Here is an 18887-nt window from a genome sequence, read left to right as displayed (position 1 = left end):
TAGTCCAATGGGCTATCCCTTATCTCAACAAATATTACATGTTTTGTACGTGAAAATTAAACTAGATAATCTTCCCCAAATATCTAGGAATAATTTTCACTGTACAAATCCGATATCTCCCCACTTAAAGAGTTTGTAAGAAATGATAAATAGTTACTTCTCACTTTACAAGAGATTCTCCGCTACTCTCAAATAACCTCTCACACTTGTGTATTCCTCATTTCCTCACTATGCTTAAATGCACCAACTCTTCACGAGACCTCTTTTATATAATCATAAAATGAGACTTTTTCTAAAAACAGATAGAGTAAGTGCATATTAGTGCATGGCTTCTCACCCTTGATTGTGAGCTCGTCCATAAGTCAAAAAGTAATCAATAACCTAACAATTACCCGTGCATTGAAAGTATAAACATGAATTATCCTTCTTTATTTTGAAAATTTAAATTGATCGTCCCTACAGATCTATTGATGTGTGCGAGTGAAAGAAAAACAGAAAGCAATAAAATAACATTGAATCATGTTTGAAGTGAACAATACAGAAATTACATGACTCATAATATTATATAACTAAAACACAAGCAAGAATTTCAACGTTCATCAAACTTTCTCACAACATCTTAATAATCTCTCACATTACAAGCACATAAACTTCAATTTATAACATTCTTCTGCAAAGCTAAAACTCATCGATCGGCATTATTACATTGATGGAATGCAATAAAGAGACATAAGCTGTAATCAGTAAATTAAATGATTAAAATAGTGTCAAATTTTTGAAGTTGCCAAGGGGAACTCTCTTCAGCAGTACAAGAACTCAGATCTTATACGCTATAACAGGAAATGATCAAAATAGTGGTGAAATTTTGAAGTATATCCAAGGGGAACTCTCTTCAGTAATACAATAACTCAGGATCTCATACTTATGCCATAACAGCATTTGCTTAAAATAGTGTAAATTTTGAAGTATCAAAGGGGAACTCTCTTCAGCAGTGTACAAGAACTCAGGACCTCACTGAAGTACATTTTTGTAGGAAGCAGCAACAAGTCACTTGATGGTTCAAGATCTTTGTCCCTGACAAAGAGGGTGCATTAATTTGATTATACATATGACCATCATCTTTGAGGAGCTTAAAGCCATGCATCAATGAGGTCTGTGCTGTGTCAAAGTAACATATCTGTGAAAATAACAGTTTTGTGCAACAAGGGTGCTCCCATTTTCTGGTGTTCAGCTCCTTATTCATTTCAACTGTGGCCTTCCCTGCCATGACCAAACTATCCATCAGCTTCACAACTTGTTCAGCATAAGACAGTGCCCTCAGCCTGTGTATAAAGCAAAATTGTAAAATAAAGTTAGGTTGTCCACAAAAGATGAATCACCAGAAAACTAAGAGCTCAAATATATATAGTTGGCTTAAATATGTGTGTTCATGTACATTTTATGATTTTAGTCCTTATAACTTCTTTTGTTGGCTTTGATCTCTATAAAATTTTACGTAAAAATTTAATATAGGTCATTAAAAGATGAATTTAATACTTACTAACAGTGGTAAAATAATTTTATATTATTATTTAATCATAAATTATTATTTGAATTATTTAAAATAATTATTTTAAAAATTAATAAATTTATCGTACATGATAAATTATAATTAAATAATTGTGTAAAATTTTTATAATGTCAACATATAATCTTTTTTCTCTTAAATGATATTTATTTTAGTTCTATTATTTAAGAAACATAATACTTGTTATTCAATACAGGATTATCATGTCAACCAACAATAAGCTAAACTAAAACAATAAAATAAAGTTTTAAAGAAACAAAAATAGACAATTATTTTTTTTATAAAGACTAACTAAAACCATAAAACATATACATTATAGGATAAAACCATATTTAAATCAAACATATTACACCGCAACAAAGTTATTTACCTGGAAGAAGCAATGCCAAGATGAATAAGAAGTGAAACACTAGTTGATAATTGCATTACATGCAGCTCCATAGTTTTGAGCATGAACAAGATGCATCTTCAATGCAGCTTAATATGGCCTTTGTGAGTGGCAGGTCCTCATCATTGAAATACTTGGTGCTTTGTGGATCTTTAAGTCGTCTGAAATGTCTAGTATTAGGACAGCATTCAATTGTAACATTTTTGCTACTCAAATTCTTGAGAAACGGCATTAATGCTGATTTCTATTTTTTTTTTTTCTGAAGCACTACTAAATTATGCCAGTGCACAACACATTTTCTTCTTTAAGAAGCAAACATCCCTTTCATAGTTGAAAACAGTTCAAATTATAAACTATTATATTATTGCCACCGGTTAGGTATGTTTTGTTACTACTGGATTATATAAAAAGACCAATTATTAATTGGAGGTAACGTGTCACCGCCAATAAAGCTGCCACTGCCAGCATTAGAAATTTTGAAGATTCACGTATAACATATATTTACTAAAAAAAAACATATAACATATATTATATATACACTTGGCACTTGGAAAGGGGGTTTTCAGTTTCCATCTATTGAAGTTGAGAGCTTCTAAATTTCAACATGTTATATTCAACTATACATGTTCTGCTCAGTTTACATTGGCTAATTTATGATAATAAATCAGTCTTGGAGACTTTAAACCTGAAAAGCATTAGTCAATATAGTTTCCGTACGCAAAATCTACAACCCACCATGGTGATTGTTGATGGATCTTTTAATTAAAAACTACCATTTAAATTATGGGACCATCTCTTGGTTTATTTACTGCTTTATTTCATTATTTCCGACATAGATTATATATCTAGTGTAACTAGCCGCAGATCATAACAAATAAAGTAATGAAAGGTAATAATATTAAAAGGAATACCTGGTGTATGATTTTGAACCAAAAAAACAATATGAAAAACGTTTTTCATTGGCAATCACACGCAGACGAAGGAATAGAAAAGACCTTCCTTGAGGTCCATTTAATATATACTAACACACCATCCAATTGCATGGATTTAGTATATGAAAAAGAATATTCATAGAATCATAGAAAAAGTATCATATAAAAGTACCTGGAAAGCAACGGATATTAGGTTGTCTACTTTGTAATGGATTGAGATCAAAATATAATGGACCAAAAAGAGAACCTATCCAACAAGCCGTACCAACAGATCAATCAAGATTATTTTTTCATCAAAACATGCACTTCCCAAGAACAATAACTAAATTACACCCATCAGCACCAACAGATAAAGTTTGAAACTTTGGAGTTCTAATACGTCTAATAAAGTGTGGTGAGGAAAAGATCTGTCATTTTTTCTCCAAGCTATGAAAAGAAAGCGGAAAACAGCTTAAAACATAGTATTTCAGTTAAACACAAACTTAATTAATTAGTACCTTGCACAAGATAGATAATAAGAACCAAAAAAGGAAAGTTCCTTTAAGTTTAAAGGATGAAGCTACCATATGTGCACATGAATGATCATAGATTATAGAATAGTGAAGAAGAAGAGAGAAGCATACCAATGAACTGGAATTGATGAGAATGAGGGAAGTGGGTGGAAGGAAAAGCCACAGCCAAAGTTTATGAGCAGGGAAATAAAGTGGTCGTTGGCACTTGTCAGTTGTCACATCGAGATCTATTGCATTGTTCCCCTCACTCTTATAAAAGAGACTTAGGACTTAAATAATCATAATGTCGGAAAATGAAATAAAGAAAAATAAAATATATAGGGAAAGGTGCTAGTGTATTACGCTCACTGAACCTGGACGAATAAACGGGAACATTACAAGCAGTAAAAGAGGTTCGGTATAGGCACGCCGCATCTATAGGAAAAGAACAAAGCAAAAAAAGTAGAGAGCATCACCATCATTCACAATGCATCTTTCTTCGGTAATGTTTCCTTTTTAATTTCCCCTTACCATAGTTCACGATGCATTTTTTTTTTTTTAACTAGGAAGTATATATACACGACTTTTATTCTGTTCATTTTAGAGTAAAATAATATTTTTCAATTTTGACTTTATTCTCAAACAGGAGATCCAACCCTAAATTTTGATCAAGAATTCAAGTGTCAACTACTTTTGGTAATGTTTACCCTTTAGTAAGGTTTGTTTTTTTTATTTATTATTTTCCTAGTAAAAGAATACTATAATATATAAACTTTACATTAGTCGATATTTCAATGGTTGCGCCTTTTCTGTTTTCCTATTCTTTGGATGACACCAAGGGTTCAAGTAATAAAGTATACTTGCATATGTATTTTTTGGGGGGCTCCATAAAGATATAGGAATATTTATAAAACATTATGGGAATATTTCAAGGGTGAAATGAAAGTTAATTGCAAATCAATTATTCTACCAAAATAATATGTTATTAGCTTTTCTCAGTATATTAACGAGCTATTATTAGTTGTTTTACATCAGTAAGGATAGTATTAAGTTATGTGTTGCTAGAGCGTCAGAGTCATGTACGGATTTCATAAAAATATCACGATTGATTCCCTCGTAGTACATACTGTAAGATGAATGAATAAATAAATAACGTATACAGTATTCATTTTATTTGTTGAAGAACCATAAAGTCTTACACTGACAAATATATAAAAATTAAAGCGTATAAAATATAGAAAGGTTAAGTGTAATTGGTTTGAATCTCCTTTGAATGAAACATTTCTTATACATACAATACACATTTAACCGAATCCACACTCCTATTGGACTTGTGTTAAAAACATGTACCGATAAAAAAGAAATGCCTCTTAAAACTAAAGAAGCACAAGCTTAGATGGCAATAAATAAATAAAATACAATCTTAGCCTTATGCACCTGAGAATAATTACTTGAGTAAAAACCCAAGAAGAAGTAGAAATAACTTGGACAAAGGGAAACAAAAACTTGTGACCCACTGGATCGATGATGGTACGCAAGTCACTACGAGACCAATCCAGTTGAACTTGAGAGTGTGTCAAAGATTTTTTTTTTTTTTAAAGAATGCGTTAAATAATGTGTTAAAGAATTATGAAATCTTAGATTGGGCAAATAAATAAGTTAAAATGTATATAAACATTGAAAAATACTAAGTTCAATTAGTTTGAATATTTTGGATGATAATGTACTTAAGTACACATTCAGCTCAATTCACAATCTCCTATTAAACTCGCGCTACATATTCTGATATTGTTTCCTTATTTTATTTTAGGTTAAATTAGTTTTTTTTCTTCTAATTAACGTAGGTTCGATTTGGTTTTTAATTTTTTTATATTTAATTTGGTTCTCTAATTTTTAAAATTAATTCAATTTTGTCCTTTAATTTTTGTTGTTCAATTTAATCCTTTAATTTTTTAGAACCGATTCTTTCTTTTTTTAAAATGTAAACACGATTTAAAATCACTTAGGGACGATTTCAAACTGTCAGAGAATGTATTTTTTTTTTTTAACAATTTAGACTAAAAGATCAAATTAAGTCGATTTAAAAATTAAAGAATTAAATTGAATTAAAAAAAATTAAAAAATTAAATTAAATTAAAAAAATTAAAGGACTAAAAAATTAATTTAACCTTTATTTTATTTTGTAAATGTGAATTTATTTGAAATTGGGTAGAGTGGTGACTTGTGCTTGATTGTATGAAATAAGGCATAATTTTCGAGTGCATATAATGTTGAAAATATCATATTAGTTATAAACGTTCAAATTTGTTCTGATTAGTGGATATTCCCTGATTTTAGCCATCATTGATGTCATTTTTGACACTTTCTGTGAAGTAAGCCACAGAATATTCTTTCATTCACCTACTTCTTTCTTTTTCCCTATAAAATCATGTACTTCACAACAAAATAATAGATAAATAAGAGGAATGATAAAGGTGATGAATAATTGAATGTTGATGCATCTAGACATATCTATAGTGCATGTACATCATCAATTAGTTATGATGAGTCTTATTCTCAAATCAGTGAAACTCATAAATTTTAATATATAAGAGAGAGTTTTAGAGAGTGTTAAAAATGTGTGTGACTAGTAAAACAAAAGAAAAAAAAGTTATGTTACTAATACTTATCTTTTATCTAACAGGGAAATTTGAGGTGACATTGTTGAGAAGAATGTTGTTCTTTTAACTAAAAATAAAATTTATAGTCGGCTTAAAGCGTCTGAAATCGTCGAACATGGATTTTGAAAATTTGTATTCAAGACGCACATAGTAAGATTCAAATGAAGTAAGACATTGCCGCACCCATCCAGCAAGCCATGTTTGAAATTCAAGTAAAAAGTTAGATTTGATAAAGAGCTGGTCAACACTAACCCCATATTTGAGCATATCTTTAATATATCAAATAAATGCTTTCATTAGATAGTACAATTTTTATATAAAACTTAGTTGGAATTATACTAACAGAAAAAACTTGAAGTTATGCAGTGACACCGGCAAGTGTATAAATTTTTTAACATAATTATCTCATTACAAACACGTATGATAAATTTGTTGACTTTTAAAATAATTAATTATTTAAAAATAATTTAATTAGAGATTTATGATTGAATGATAATGCATAACTGTTTTATATTATTAGCGTATAGACGTTAAACTCTGCTACTAATTTAATTCATTCCTAAATAAAACAACATTGAAATACAAGTCATCATTTTGTTTATTTATTGTGAAATATTTTACACTAAATAATACAAATAATTTACTAAATAATACAAATAATTTAATTCAAATCTAGTATATATTTGTGTTGGCTTACTTTTTGGATAACAATGTTATTAGTGTAAAAAATTTATTAGCTTTATTGATGACTCCAAAAAATCTGACTCTGAAGACAAAAAAAAAAAAGTTAATTTTGCCTCCCATCTCTCACTAAGTTGAGCATAACCGAGTTTACAACTTCATGGGCTGGCTGGGGAAGCTTTGGTGGATTTATTCAATATCTTATGGGCGACTTGGTTTAGTCGCTGGTGCTCTTGAGCACGATAAGGTGGGTGACCGTCCAAAGTTTCATACTTAGAGGGCACCGATTTTTGTTATTTAGTTTATACAAGTATTATTTTTTTTATAGTTTAAAAATTTGACAATGTTAAGGTGAGTCTGAATTTTTTTTTCCCAATCGGATTGTAAAATGTAAAAAGGATAAATTATGAACATAGAAGAAGAAAATAAAAATAAAAATTTCTCTAAAACATTATAATTATTATTATCTTGACGATAGAATTTTATTTAAAGAATTAAAAGTCATTAGATAGATTTCAACACTTGAATCAAAATTAAAATTTAATTATTTTTGTATTGATGTATAACTTACATAATAATATTAATTATTCATGTTATCACTCCATCTACTAAAAAAATTTATTAAAATTAAAAATATTAAGATTCTATTTGTGATATACTATGTTACAATACAAAGTAGATTAAATTATTTTATTTTATTTTAAATAATAATTGTGTATGAATTATTAACTATTCATATGGTTAGTAATAATTTATAGAATAATACTAATTATTTATGTTATTGTTGTTTTAAAGAATTTTCATTATGAACAAAATATTAATGTTTTTTGCAATAAAAAAATTATAAGACAAACAATATTTAATAAAAAGGTCCAAAAAATCTTAGAGCCGATACTAGATTCAGCAGAAACCGTATGCTTCATGAAGCCAAACTACTTTCCAGCATGTCTTAGCAAAGGCCTCCATTCAGAAACTGGAAAGGCAACAAGAACATGTGCCAATGGAAACAATACCAAGAGACAGATTAGGAACAATACCAATGTTGTACATACGCTTCAGTTTATCAAAAGAGCATGCAATAGAGTGTGACTCATGAATCATGATTTGACTTATCTAGCTTTTGTAGTAGGAGAAAAATATTGGATGGATGAGTTCCCTTACCATTTGGACCTTCTAACTGCTTCTGATGTACACCAATCCTTTTCCAATATTGAATAAACAATTATCATTCTCCTAAAAAAAAAAAAAAAGAAATCCACCCCCATCCCCAAACCAAAATCGTTAAGATAAACAAAAAAGAATGTATATTATGTCATAAGCTATATTACACATTCAAATAAACTTCCCATATACTCTAATACTCTAGTCTATATGTTAGTTTTAACAATGAGTATAATTGTTCTAAATCAGGCTTGAGACTCAATATGTGTAGTGAGTCACTTCGGTCTAAACGCTGAATCAACATAGATAAACACTAAGGCTTTTAAGATGAGATCATGAACAAAAGATCACATTTCAAGCTAGAATAAAGTCACCCTATTGCTACATCAAGACAATGAATTGAAATATTGCTCTTAGAGGCCCTAAGCCCTCATGCCAGATAGTCCAGCTCATCTCATACCAAATATCACTAGAATAGGTAGACATTTGACCACTCTAGTGGAGTATTTATTGACAAGTGATGAGCTAGCTTTTAATGTTACTTCTCCATTTTTCACATAGTTTCTCAGCCTTATTGAAGAGTTCACTGTGACTAGAAGACCTCATACCTCAGACACACGTTGAAAGCACTTCGGTCAACATTATCCAAAGCTAAGTTCATATTAACATTTAACCACAAACATGTTAGGTTGGTCCACCTCAAACACTTCAGCTTGGTCCATCTCAAATAGATCAACAATGTTAGCCTATGTTTCAAATCTTTAAAATTTAATAATTGCTTTTATTTATAAATCCATTTTGTACAATATTTGTTTGCAGGCCAATGCTAGGGTGGTCCAGTTTTTTTCGTGACTTTGGTGGACTAGTAAATATGACCCTGTAGTGTAGATATATATGAATTTTGATTAAATAATTTATTTAAATAAATTATGTTGTGATGACTTTTATGTCCTTATTATTGCATAAAGACAAATATGTCTCATCTAAGTGTTTTACTTTTGCGTCTCTTTTTTGGATCTCCGGGTGAAGGTTGTAACTGTTCGAAAATTGTATATCAGAGGAATAAAATTAAAAATATATTGTCCTCGTTGAAGGTTTGTTTGGTACAATAAAGCATTTAGTTGTGACACAAGTTCTTGGTCGACGACTTGAAAATTGTCGTATCCAACAACACAAGACCTCAACAACATTTCGGTCAAATCACAACAACATATGTCGTCATTACAATACTTCAAAACAAACACTGCAATTAACCTTGTGGTCAATAAGTATGGTGAAAGAATCAAACCATTTTGAGTTGAAAAATATTAAGATAAAAAAAGCTACAATATCACAGCCGGGATCACAGCTACTATTGAAATTCTTTTATTGAATTGAAGAGAAAGTAGAAAGAAATAGAAGAAAAGAACTGACTTCTAAACACAAAAATTCAGTTTAAATTTAAGATTTTTATTTGCTTGCATTTTCCCTTCAATCTAAACTTCTAATTTTTTTCTCCACAATAAGTTTCCATGAATCCTCCTCCCCTTGAGTTTCCATGAATTCAAAGAAGAGATTTGTTGAAGACATGTTCAATTGCCTACTTTCTCAGGTTTCTGCGGTCTTCAATGATGACATGTCACAAGTTTTTAATATTTTATTCATTCGGTGCACATGAACAGAACACCCAATGGAACTAATAGTAATATTTTTTTTGTACTTGTTATACTTTTACGTCACAAGTCACAACCCTTCCATTTAATCTTCGAAAAATTCGGGATTAGAATAATTTTAATTTCGTTATGTGAATCGAATATAGCAAGAACACGTGCCAACCTTGGGCCTTGGAACATGTCACAATAAGAATTTAAAGACATGACATTACATGAGATGATATACGAACCAATTATGTTCTCATTCGATATGGTGATTTCACAGTGCAACAATGCATCAGCAGCTTTTTCTTGTTTCTTCTGTTTGGTTTGACTTGTAATGGAATGAAAACTACAGATCTGGCTAAAAGGCACTTAGAATAAGAATATTTTCAATATGTGAACAGAACATAATTGCGTGACGGATTTAGAATTTTTTTTCAATAATGGGAAAAAAATACTCTAATATTTTATCAAACAAAAAATTATATAAGTTTTATTCAAAATGATTATAAGAAATTAAAAATAATAAAATTTAAAAGGATAAAATGAATAAAATTAATATCAATTTATTCCCTTTTTTATCTTTTACAAGTATTTACATTCATCTTATTAAAAAAATATCCTGTGGGGATAAGATCTATTTTTTTATTGGAGAAAAAATATTCATTCAATATATTTAAATAAAAAATTTACTTTTGTGGAAACAATTACCCCTATTATTATCCTCCATATAGATCCACCACTGAATATAACTAATTAACTTGGTGGGTGGAAGATGATAAAAATCAAGACATGAGATGCGAACCAAACATGTTCTTAATGATTACGATACAGTGACAGAATACATTAGCCGATTCTTTTCGTTTTTTTGCCAGGTTTGACAATTTAATAGAAAGAAAGCTCAGAACTACATATTTGGCTAAAACCTCATACCTTGTTAGTTGTTATCCTTCATGAATATCTTCTTCAATGGCCATCAAACTTCGTTTGATGAATTGAAGTTTAGATGAACTAACGGCACTGTCTAAAGGTCAAGATCAGCTATTGTTAGCATAAATTCAAACTATTCAAGACACGAAGAGAGGATAAAGTTCTGAATATTGATTGAATGAAAAATTACAATACAAGTCTCTATTTAAATTCTTATTAAGACAGGTAGTATAGCACACGTGTCAATCTATAAAACTGACTAACAAAATGAATAAAAGGCTAACTAACTATTGTGTAATGTAAATTACATTTTTGACCATACCCGAAGAAATGTGGCAAATTCCTGTAGGGACATAAAATGGTTTTTGGTATGTGGTTAGATACTCATGACATGAAAGTTGAAGGGTTAATTAATTATATTATTACAGCTGCCCAAAAAGGAAAAAGTTACTGCACCGCACAGAAAATTTGAGGAAGAAAGTTTCCTAGAGTTATATGCATTTTAGATTAGTATTTGTTGTAGTAATGAAAAATATTGAGTTAAATAGTGATTGGACCCTAATAGAACAGCACCATTGGAGACAAACCTCAGAAACTTTTGGAACAGCACCATTCATGGCTTGCAGGAAGTGCTTCTGCCAATTGTCATTGCTATTTTTGTATGCAAATTTGTCCCATTTTATCATATGCTATACCAACAATGATGCGGTTAAGGAGATGCAGAGGGGTTAAATTGAGCTGTGATAACATACTCAAGCATCCAAATCAAGGACTTAAAACTCAAGAATGAAAACTCTTGAGCACAGTAGAAGTCCTAACCAAAGCTTGCTCTCCTTGATATTAATTGTTGGCAAATTTTTATTAAGTTAGCATGCTAGAATCTAAAAATATGAGAGGACTACTCTGCACAGGCTTGCTGGACTCCTAAAACAACTGAACAAAATTTTCTACTATTTTTCCATGGGTTATTGTAAAAGTTTAGGAGGAGATAAAATAAGAGAAGAATCAAAATACATAATTCAAATCATAAAATAAAAAAATTAAGAAGTCAAACCTGAAGATGTCCTAAGGCAGTTTGTGCTCGGGGTTCAGTCATAGACGCCTCAAAATCAATATAGAAAAGGTAATCGAAATACCTAAATCAAAAAATACAACAGGTTATTTTAATGTTTGTGTTGGGAAAAACCCAAGTTCCACATCAGCTAAAAATAAAGCCAAATTAGAATATATAAGTGAGGGGCAACCCTCACCTCTTGAGTTACCTTTTGGGATTGAATTAAACCTACATTGGCTTGTAAGAATCTTGAGTTACCTTTTGGGATTGAATTAAACATGTCTGAACACTGCAGCAAGTAGCAATTAAAGACAAACTAGCATGAAAAAGACAAGGTATGAAGGACAATGGCCAATTGTGGCCAATTGTGGTGCTCCCTTGGGAAAAGGCAAAAAGCTAACTCACTTGGCAGTTGGAGTGTTTGAGTCATCAACAACTCTTAATGGCCGATTTCTTTGTGGTCGGCTTTCAATCTGATTTCAAAATGCATATTGTTACTTTTCACCTAATCATCATATATAGGGCTAGACTAACAAGAAAAAAAAAGAAGTTTTTCCACAGATAACCTTGGTTAAATTTATGTCTCTCAATGCAAATGCATTGCAGTTGATTCATGTCACTTTTTAGTAAATATTTTCACCTTATTAATTTAAACCCATTTTTGAAAAAAAAAATCAACTTCAAGAGAAATTTATACACCATAAGAGTATATTGATGTAGCTCATCAGTAAAAAAAAATAAAAAAATCAAGGGTTTAAAGAGCATATTAGTGGGAACCATTGATTATAAATAAAAGGTTAGAAATGGGATCAGTTGGCAGATATTCAAAAGTGGATTTAAGCATCCCATCATCCACATTATTCCTGGACAGAAGGGAAGCAAATGAGAAAGAGAGAGAATAAGGAATGTTAGATAGCCTTAGAAAGAATGTTCTGAACGTCTAAAGAACAAGTGAGGTCTAAGCTAAATAGTAAATACCACAATCATGAAAATTTAAGATATTTCTGTCTTGCATCTATTACTGTTAGAGACAAAAGTCATTCTTGGGGTTCCTCCTAACAGCATAACATTTAGGGGAATTGTTCTTCTACATGTTGAAAAATTAGAGAAAATAAAGAGTCTGAATTATCTGTAGGAAAGGTAGAGAAGGAGACAATGTAGAAAAGCCATAGGTTGAAGCACATATTGCCTCTAGTCAACAACTATATTTACACTAGAAGAAAGAGTATATGCAATATCACTCTTGAATTCAGGGTCAACGCTTATTTCCTGATAGTTTCCCTAATACTTTGTGAGAAATTCGTAGCTTTGTCTTATAGAATGTTACTCAGCTATATGAACCATCACTTCTCCTACTTTAACTACATTTTTAAGTTATAAATGAGGCAGTACACGATGGTACATAGCAAGAGATTTTCATGCTCTGGGAGCTCCTAGAATTTCCCATATTTACTATATTTATACTGTTAAACATGATAGCAACTGCTTTATAATTATCACCAAAAAGCTAAAATTCTTATTTGCAAATCTCTGGTACCAGCCTAGTTTCTTTGCTTTCAAAGTAACATAACATGTACACACTAAGCTCTCAAATGCATACTTGTTGACAATCAAATCAAGGGTAGTGAGTAACAAGTTAATTGACAATTTCTTGCAAATAATGATTCGTAAGGGATTTTACTTGAATTCATTCTGCAAGTACATTAAGCCCGCAGATTTCCACAGCTCGAATGCTGGCAATCGCACCGGCATCATACAGACCATTTGAAGCTATAATCTAATCTCAAAGACACATTAAGAAAAACAGAACAAAATTATTCTCTACTTTAGAGAAAGTCTGAAGTCACATAGGAATGATAGGATGCATGGATAGATTACCTGAGCAGCACCAGCTGTGTCATCAACGTTTTCTCTGGCAACACCTAATTTAGACAGGAAATCATCACTCAATTCAAATGCCTGCAAGCAAAAACCTTAAAATTTTTCATGGCTCTAATGTGACTAGTAGTCTAGTACACAACAGGTATTCTACAACATTTGGTATATTATATACAATACAACTCATAATTTCAGTTATATATAAGGAAGGTGCCCAGGCTTAAACAAACAAAACCCAAATGCGTGTTGAAAACTAAATGATCTACACTCTGCAGTCTACTTGCTCCAAATTAGTCAACGAATCAATGTCAAACAAAGTAGGCAATGAGAAATACTTGTTATATGTCCCTCATTGTTTAACTAAAGGGTAGAGCAACTATTACACAGTTTTCACGAGAACAATTCAACCAAATTGAAACTTTAAAATTCAATATTACCTTTGAAAATTAATTGATTTAACCCAGTTCCATTCATGCATGGACCAATGGTATATAAATTTTAAAACAAGAATAAAGTAATTGATTTCTTTCTTTTGTTGCATAGGATTAGATGTCACACAACAATTGGTTGTCAAAAAAAAAAATATCATGTCTACACTACCACGTCTAAAAAAGTGCCAGCAACATGAAGCTTTGCCTGAGAATGACTTGGAACCCGTTTTAGGTACTCAGTTCTGATGCCAGGCAGAGCTAGAAGGGAGAGGTTAGTAGCCAACTGCACCTCACCAACAATGTGAAGCCTATGGCAAAGAAGTAAATCATAGTTCCGTTGAATGCTTCCCCCAGATGTATTTTCTATTGGAAGGATAACTTTGTCAGCCCACCATATCTCAACTGCCTGTCAAACATTTTTTTTCAATATAAGGACTATTACAGTTTTATCCAAATACTAGCTTCAAGAATATTGCAGATTATGCCAAATCAAACCTTAAAAGCTTCTTCAAAGTCATTGCATGAAACTGTTTCACAATTAGGGTAAGCTTTGAGTGCAGCATCCTCGCTGTATGATCCTGGTATCCCCTAATTCAGTAATCCAAGCAAATAATGACCCATTGATAGCAGATCACACAGAGGCAGACATCACATTCATCATGATCATACCTTATATGATATCCGTACTTTAGCACCATCATCCAAAGCAGCCACAATATCAGATATGGATAATGGCTCTACAATTAGTGACAAACAGAAGTTTCAAAATCTGGCATCTTCCAGTAAAACTCATAACAAAATACAAAAATGGGAATGCATAAATTCAAATGATAATGTTTATAACTAGTCTGAACATGACACTATAGTTCTTCAAATGAATAGGACCCTTAACTTTCTAAATGGTTACAACTAGTCTGAGCATGACACTATAGCTCTTCAAATGAGTACATAACTTTTCTCCAAGATGCATACTAAATTCTGAACAATACTTCCCAGCATTCAAGAACATGAATATAGTGAGAAATATAAGAGTAAGTTAATGGAAGACCAAAAATCTAAACATCAGAATGGTTGTATCAAAAACTATTTTTAATAAGTATACAGATTCTTTATCTGTATTTGATAATAACATTTTCCCATCAAGAAGTTCCTTCCTCAAATTAGCAAAAAGTATAATAAAATAAAAGTTCCCTCATAATTTTCTAATTCTCCAGGGGAGATAATATCCAAAATTCCAAATCTTTCATGATACTGACCATGGCTAGTCCTTTCACCCTGTAACTACATAAAATTGCCTGCATTTCATCATCTTATTTTTGGCTTGAACAACAAATGCTAAAAGAAACAAAAGGGGTTTTTTTCCTTCTTCTTTATCCACACGTTAGCTAAACAATGTAAGAAAGTTCCTAATTTGAAATCAGAAGTTCACTTGCATTAAGGTACACAACTCCAAATCAAATCAAGTGTACACTATACTTGCATTAAAGTGGCAATGCTTATATTTTCTCACCCTGGCCCAGTACCGATAACAAAATAGCATTATTAGCCACAATTACATCAAGTTCAAGAACTAGTATGTACCCAACCATGGCTCAAAAGTTGTCACAAAAAGTGTGCAAGCCCAATTAACCATTTGAGATAAAAAAAAAAACCCAATAAAGAAAGCAACAATGGAATATATTAAATCCAACATGGATATTCAATTCCCACAAACTTATAATAAGGTTCCTTAAACACTACACTAGAATTAATCATCTTGAAGAAAGTGAAAGGTAGAAAAGCTAACACCCACTTGGAAGGGAGACCGAATCCTTATGCACTCCACGGGAGACATAATCATCCATTTGAGGATGATCAACCACACGCATCACTATCTTCACTGCCTTCCATGGATTCTCGTCCCCACCACATTTCTGTGCTCTCGTCAGCTGCTTTTTTTCCCCAACTCAGTGTAAGAGCACTGTGTCTGATTCTCAAATTGTGACACCAAAGTTGAGAACTTGCGAGTCCACCTACTGTCACAGCCATGGAGGTCAACGGTTCTCAATAGTTGAAGTGTGCTCTCTCACTCTCACACCCAAAACCATTACAAAAAAAAAATGTGAAGTGCAAGAAAGACCAAAAGCAACCGCTTGGACCAAAAGTACAAAACTAACTATGCTGGTTTTGAGGGACACTTCACTTGTTCAGAATGCATGCTGCATTAAAATAAACAGATATTTACAGAGACAAAACCATGTCCATAATAATAATAATAATAATTTTGTCTTTGAAAATAAAAATAAAAATCAATCCTATTCATTTTGTCTTATAGTGCCATCCTTTCCTGCCTCCTTCCTTGTTTTATTTTATCTTTTTATTTTATCATTAAGAATTAACAATAATACAATTTTTTTTACAACATTCACCCTTGTTCAAAAGTCGGATCCCCTTTCATGCTTCCTTGTGGTTTTCAAACTTATTTTCCATATATATATATATATATATTTATTTGATTTAATATATTATTTATTAAATACATGGATAGGTTTGAGATTATTTTATCTTAACTAATAATCTTATTATTAAATTTTGAATATACAACGTTAAATATTTAAAAAATAATTTTTTTACTGATAATAGTCTATCCAGATTGAAAATTATCTCCCCTGAAAGATTATGTTTTCTGTACCAAAAAATAGTTTTGTTATTTTCTGATGACTAATGGACACAGGGCCCAAAAAATAAATGAAAACTAACCACAGCTATTAAGAAAAGAGTACCACCAAGGAACAGAACACCATACTGAAGACATGGTCCCGTTTGGCGGGCTAAGCAGCACAAGCATTGACTTCTCCATAAAATATGATTATTTGAGGGCAACAAACTAGCCGCTGCAATATTTATTTGGAGTAATGATATTTATGAAAAATTTTATAATATTTTTTACACAAAGAAAATAAATAAAAGGAGAATGTGTGATAATACGAAGAGTATAATGGTCATATAAATGTAAAATAGGTTTACACCGTCATTTAATAACAAATTATTATTGATATAACTTTTAAAATAATTATCATAAAAATCAATAATTTTACCATATATGATAGGTTATAATTGGATAATAGTATAAAAAAATTTTACACTATTATTCGTCAGTCCTTTTTATCTGATAAAAAATAATGTAATATAGAAAAAAAAATCATTGTATTTTTTTTACAAATGATATTATTCAAATATTTAAAAACAATGCTAATAATATGCATTTTGTTTCGTCTTTTTGTATAACACCGTTTCAGGGGAAGGTATGACTGTCATACCGTGTGTTTTTTGCGTTTTTTAGTGTTCTTGGGGATTTCCCCCCGTTAAATTACTGTGGATTTTCCCTCGTTTATTAAAAAAAAAACAAGAAGAAGCAATGCTAATAATATGCATTTTTATGAAAATACCAGCAGAATGGGATCCCATCTTTACTAAACAAGGCACATTAATTGTCTTTTCAAGTATGTAAAATGAAAATAGCCTAGTAGTACTTAGCAAATATAATATTTAAGCTAAGATGTCAAGTAAATTTAGCAAATATTTACTTCATAAAAAATATTAAAATAACTAACAGTTTTCTGTAAGAAAAACAAACAAACTAACAGTTATATAAAATGCTCATTTATGTCAATTGTACTTCTTGACATTGTGTGACTCAATAATTCCATTTAGAAATGGTTTGAAAATATATAGGTTGGAGAGGGAGAAATCATGAGGGAAATGATGAGGGTGAAATTTCATGTAAAGGTTAACATTTCATGTATGATTGATAGAGATAGCATCCAAACATTATATGACGATAGAGATTAAGTAGATAATAGTTTTTTTTTTATCTGTCATACAAATTGAAGATGATATTAAAAAATTTATAATACACATATTTTTTCCATCAATTAAATTAGATTTTCTTGATAAATATAGATTACAGTTACACTTATAAATATTTATTTAATATTATTTTAACTATAGGTAACAAATTAGTGATGCACTATACGTATAGAGAATAGAGAAAAAAATTATGAATATACTACATATATAATTATTGTATAGTATTCTATTGGGTTAGGTTAACACAGATAAAATGACTTCATGATGGGAGGGATTAAATGGATAACCATTGCATAGATAGAAATTGATTTAATAACTTTTTAAGTATAGAAATCAAATTAAGAATTCGTTATATTACAAGGACTAAATATGTGTGTTAAACCAAAACCTTATTTATTCATGCCCATGTTGCAATGTTGCTGCTCCAGAGTTTCGTTTCTTTCTCCAATGTATCTAAAAGACAAATAATAGGATTTTTTTTTCTTTAGGTTCATAATATGCAATTGACTTATAAATATTTGGATTCACGAGTTGGCAGGAAAAAAGTAAAAAACAATGTGACATCCTCGTTCAGAAAATGAGCAAAGCTCTTCGACCAATAATTAAACGTTGAAGGGAATTAGAAAATCAATACCTGAAGAAAAGTAGAAACAGCAAAAGTCATCGTTCTTTTAATCAGTACACAACTACACATTATCAGGTATAGACAGATTTTTCATGAACCAGGTGATGCAATCACTAGTCCAAAGTTACGGGTGGAGAATGACAAGATATTATTAGGGCCCAATTAAGGGAATTAGAATCCTTAAGTGGGAAGAAACCATGAGTAATGAAAGTTACGAAGAAACAACCACAAAAATTAAACTTTGTCAAACATAAAAGAGATAGATAGATAGATATTGACCTCTCGGGAGGTTCACTCATTCAAACAAACAAGCTATATGCATCCAACAACTGAAGACGTAAGTTAGGTTAGGTGGGTAGGTCTGGTGCCACCCCAAATATTTGTGACTGTTTAAAAGATTTCTCAGCAAATTGCGGGTCTCCACAATTTCGGCGACCATGTGATAAATATTATGACAGTAAGGATTTTCCCAACTTTGTTTTGAATGTTTCTTCTACTCCAAAATGAGAAATTCAACTAAACATTTTTTTTAAAAAAATAATCTTAAAAAATAAGCTAGTTTTTAGAAGAATTTTTTTTAAACAAATTTAACAGCATGATAAGTTG

General features: G+C 30.8%; 2 protein-coding genes across 42 annotated transcripts; both read right to left on the bottom strand.

Annotated features, from left to right (window-relative positions):
* Positions 1 to 536: 536 nt before the first annotated feature.
* Positions 537 to 3658, bottom strand: LOC114374494. 2 transcript variants are annotated; one of them, XR_003658571.1, is made up of 4 exons: positions 3511 to 3658; positions 3060 to 3134; positions 1938 to 2116; positions 537 to 1322 (listed from the first exon to the last, which is right to left on the bottom strand). XR_003658571.1 is itself a non-coding variant. In XM_028332146.1 (3 exons), the coding sequence occupies exons 2-3, from the start codon at positions 2018 to 2020 to the stop codon at positions 1004 to 1006; spliced, it is 402 nt and encodes a 133-aa protein (XP_028187947.1). In that variant the 5' UTR covers positions 2021 to 2116; positions 3511 to 3658; the 3' UTR covers positions 537 to 1003. The 2 variants fall into 2 exon arrangements, 1 of the variants encoding a protein (XP_028187947.1); XM_028332146.1 differs by lacking the exon at positions 3060 to 3134.
* Positions 3659 to 7478: 3820 nt separating this feature from the next.
* On the bottom strand, positions 7479 to 16005 carry LOC114376466 (arogenate dehydratase 3, chloroplastic-like). Of its 40 annotated transcripts, none has more exons than XR_003658956.1 (13): positions 15600 to 16002; positions 14477 to 14544; positions 14303 to 14395; positions 13977 to 14213; positions 13377 to 13457; positions 11904 to 11971; positions 11777 to 11787; positions 11695 to 11726; positions 11499 to 11580; positions 10448 to 10538; positions 9763 to 9871; positions 7881 to 7952; positions 7479 to 7692 (listed from the first exon to the last, which is right to left on the bottom strand). XR_003658956.1 is itself a non-coding variant. In XM_028334598.1 (9 exons), the coding sequence occupies exons 1-9, from the start codon at positions 15673 to 15675 to the stop codon at positions 11554 to 11556; spliced, it is 693 nt and encodes a 230-aa protein (XP_028190399.1). In that variant the 5' UTR covers positions 15676 to 16002; the 3' UTR covers positions 10591 to 11553. The 40 variants fall into 40 exon arrangements, 9 of the variants coding, with proteins under 9 accessions (XP_028190398.1, XP_028190399.1, XP_028190402.1 ...); XR_003658957.1 differs by having other exon boundaries at positions 10448 to 10534; XR_003658951.1 differs by having other exon boundaries at positions 11499 to 11726; positions 15600 to 16003.
* Positions 16006 to 18887: the final 2882 nt, after the last annotated feature.

This window comes from Glycine soja, chromosome 11, assembly GCF_004193775.1.
Source record: "Glycine soja cultivar W05 chromosome 11, ASM419377v2, whole genome shotgun sequence".
NCBI lineage: Eukaryota > Viridiplantae > Streptophyta > Magnoliopsida > Fabales > Fabaceae > Glycine > Glycine soja.
The sequence above is the reverse complement of the archived record's forward strand: the minus strand, read 5'-3'. Positions and strand labels throughout refer to the sequence as shown.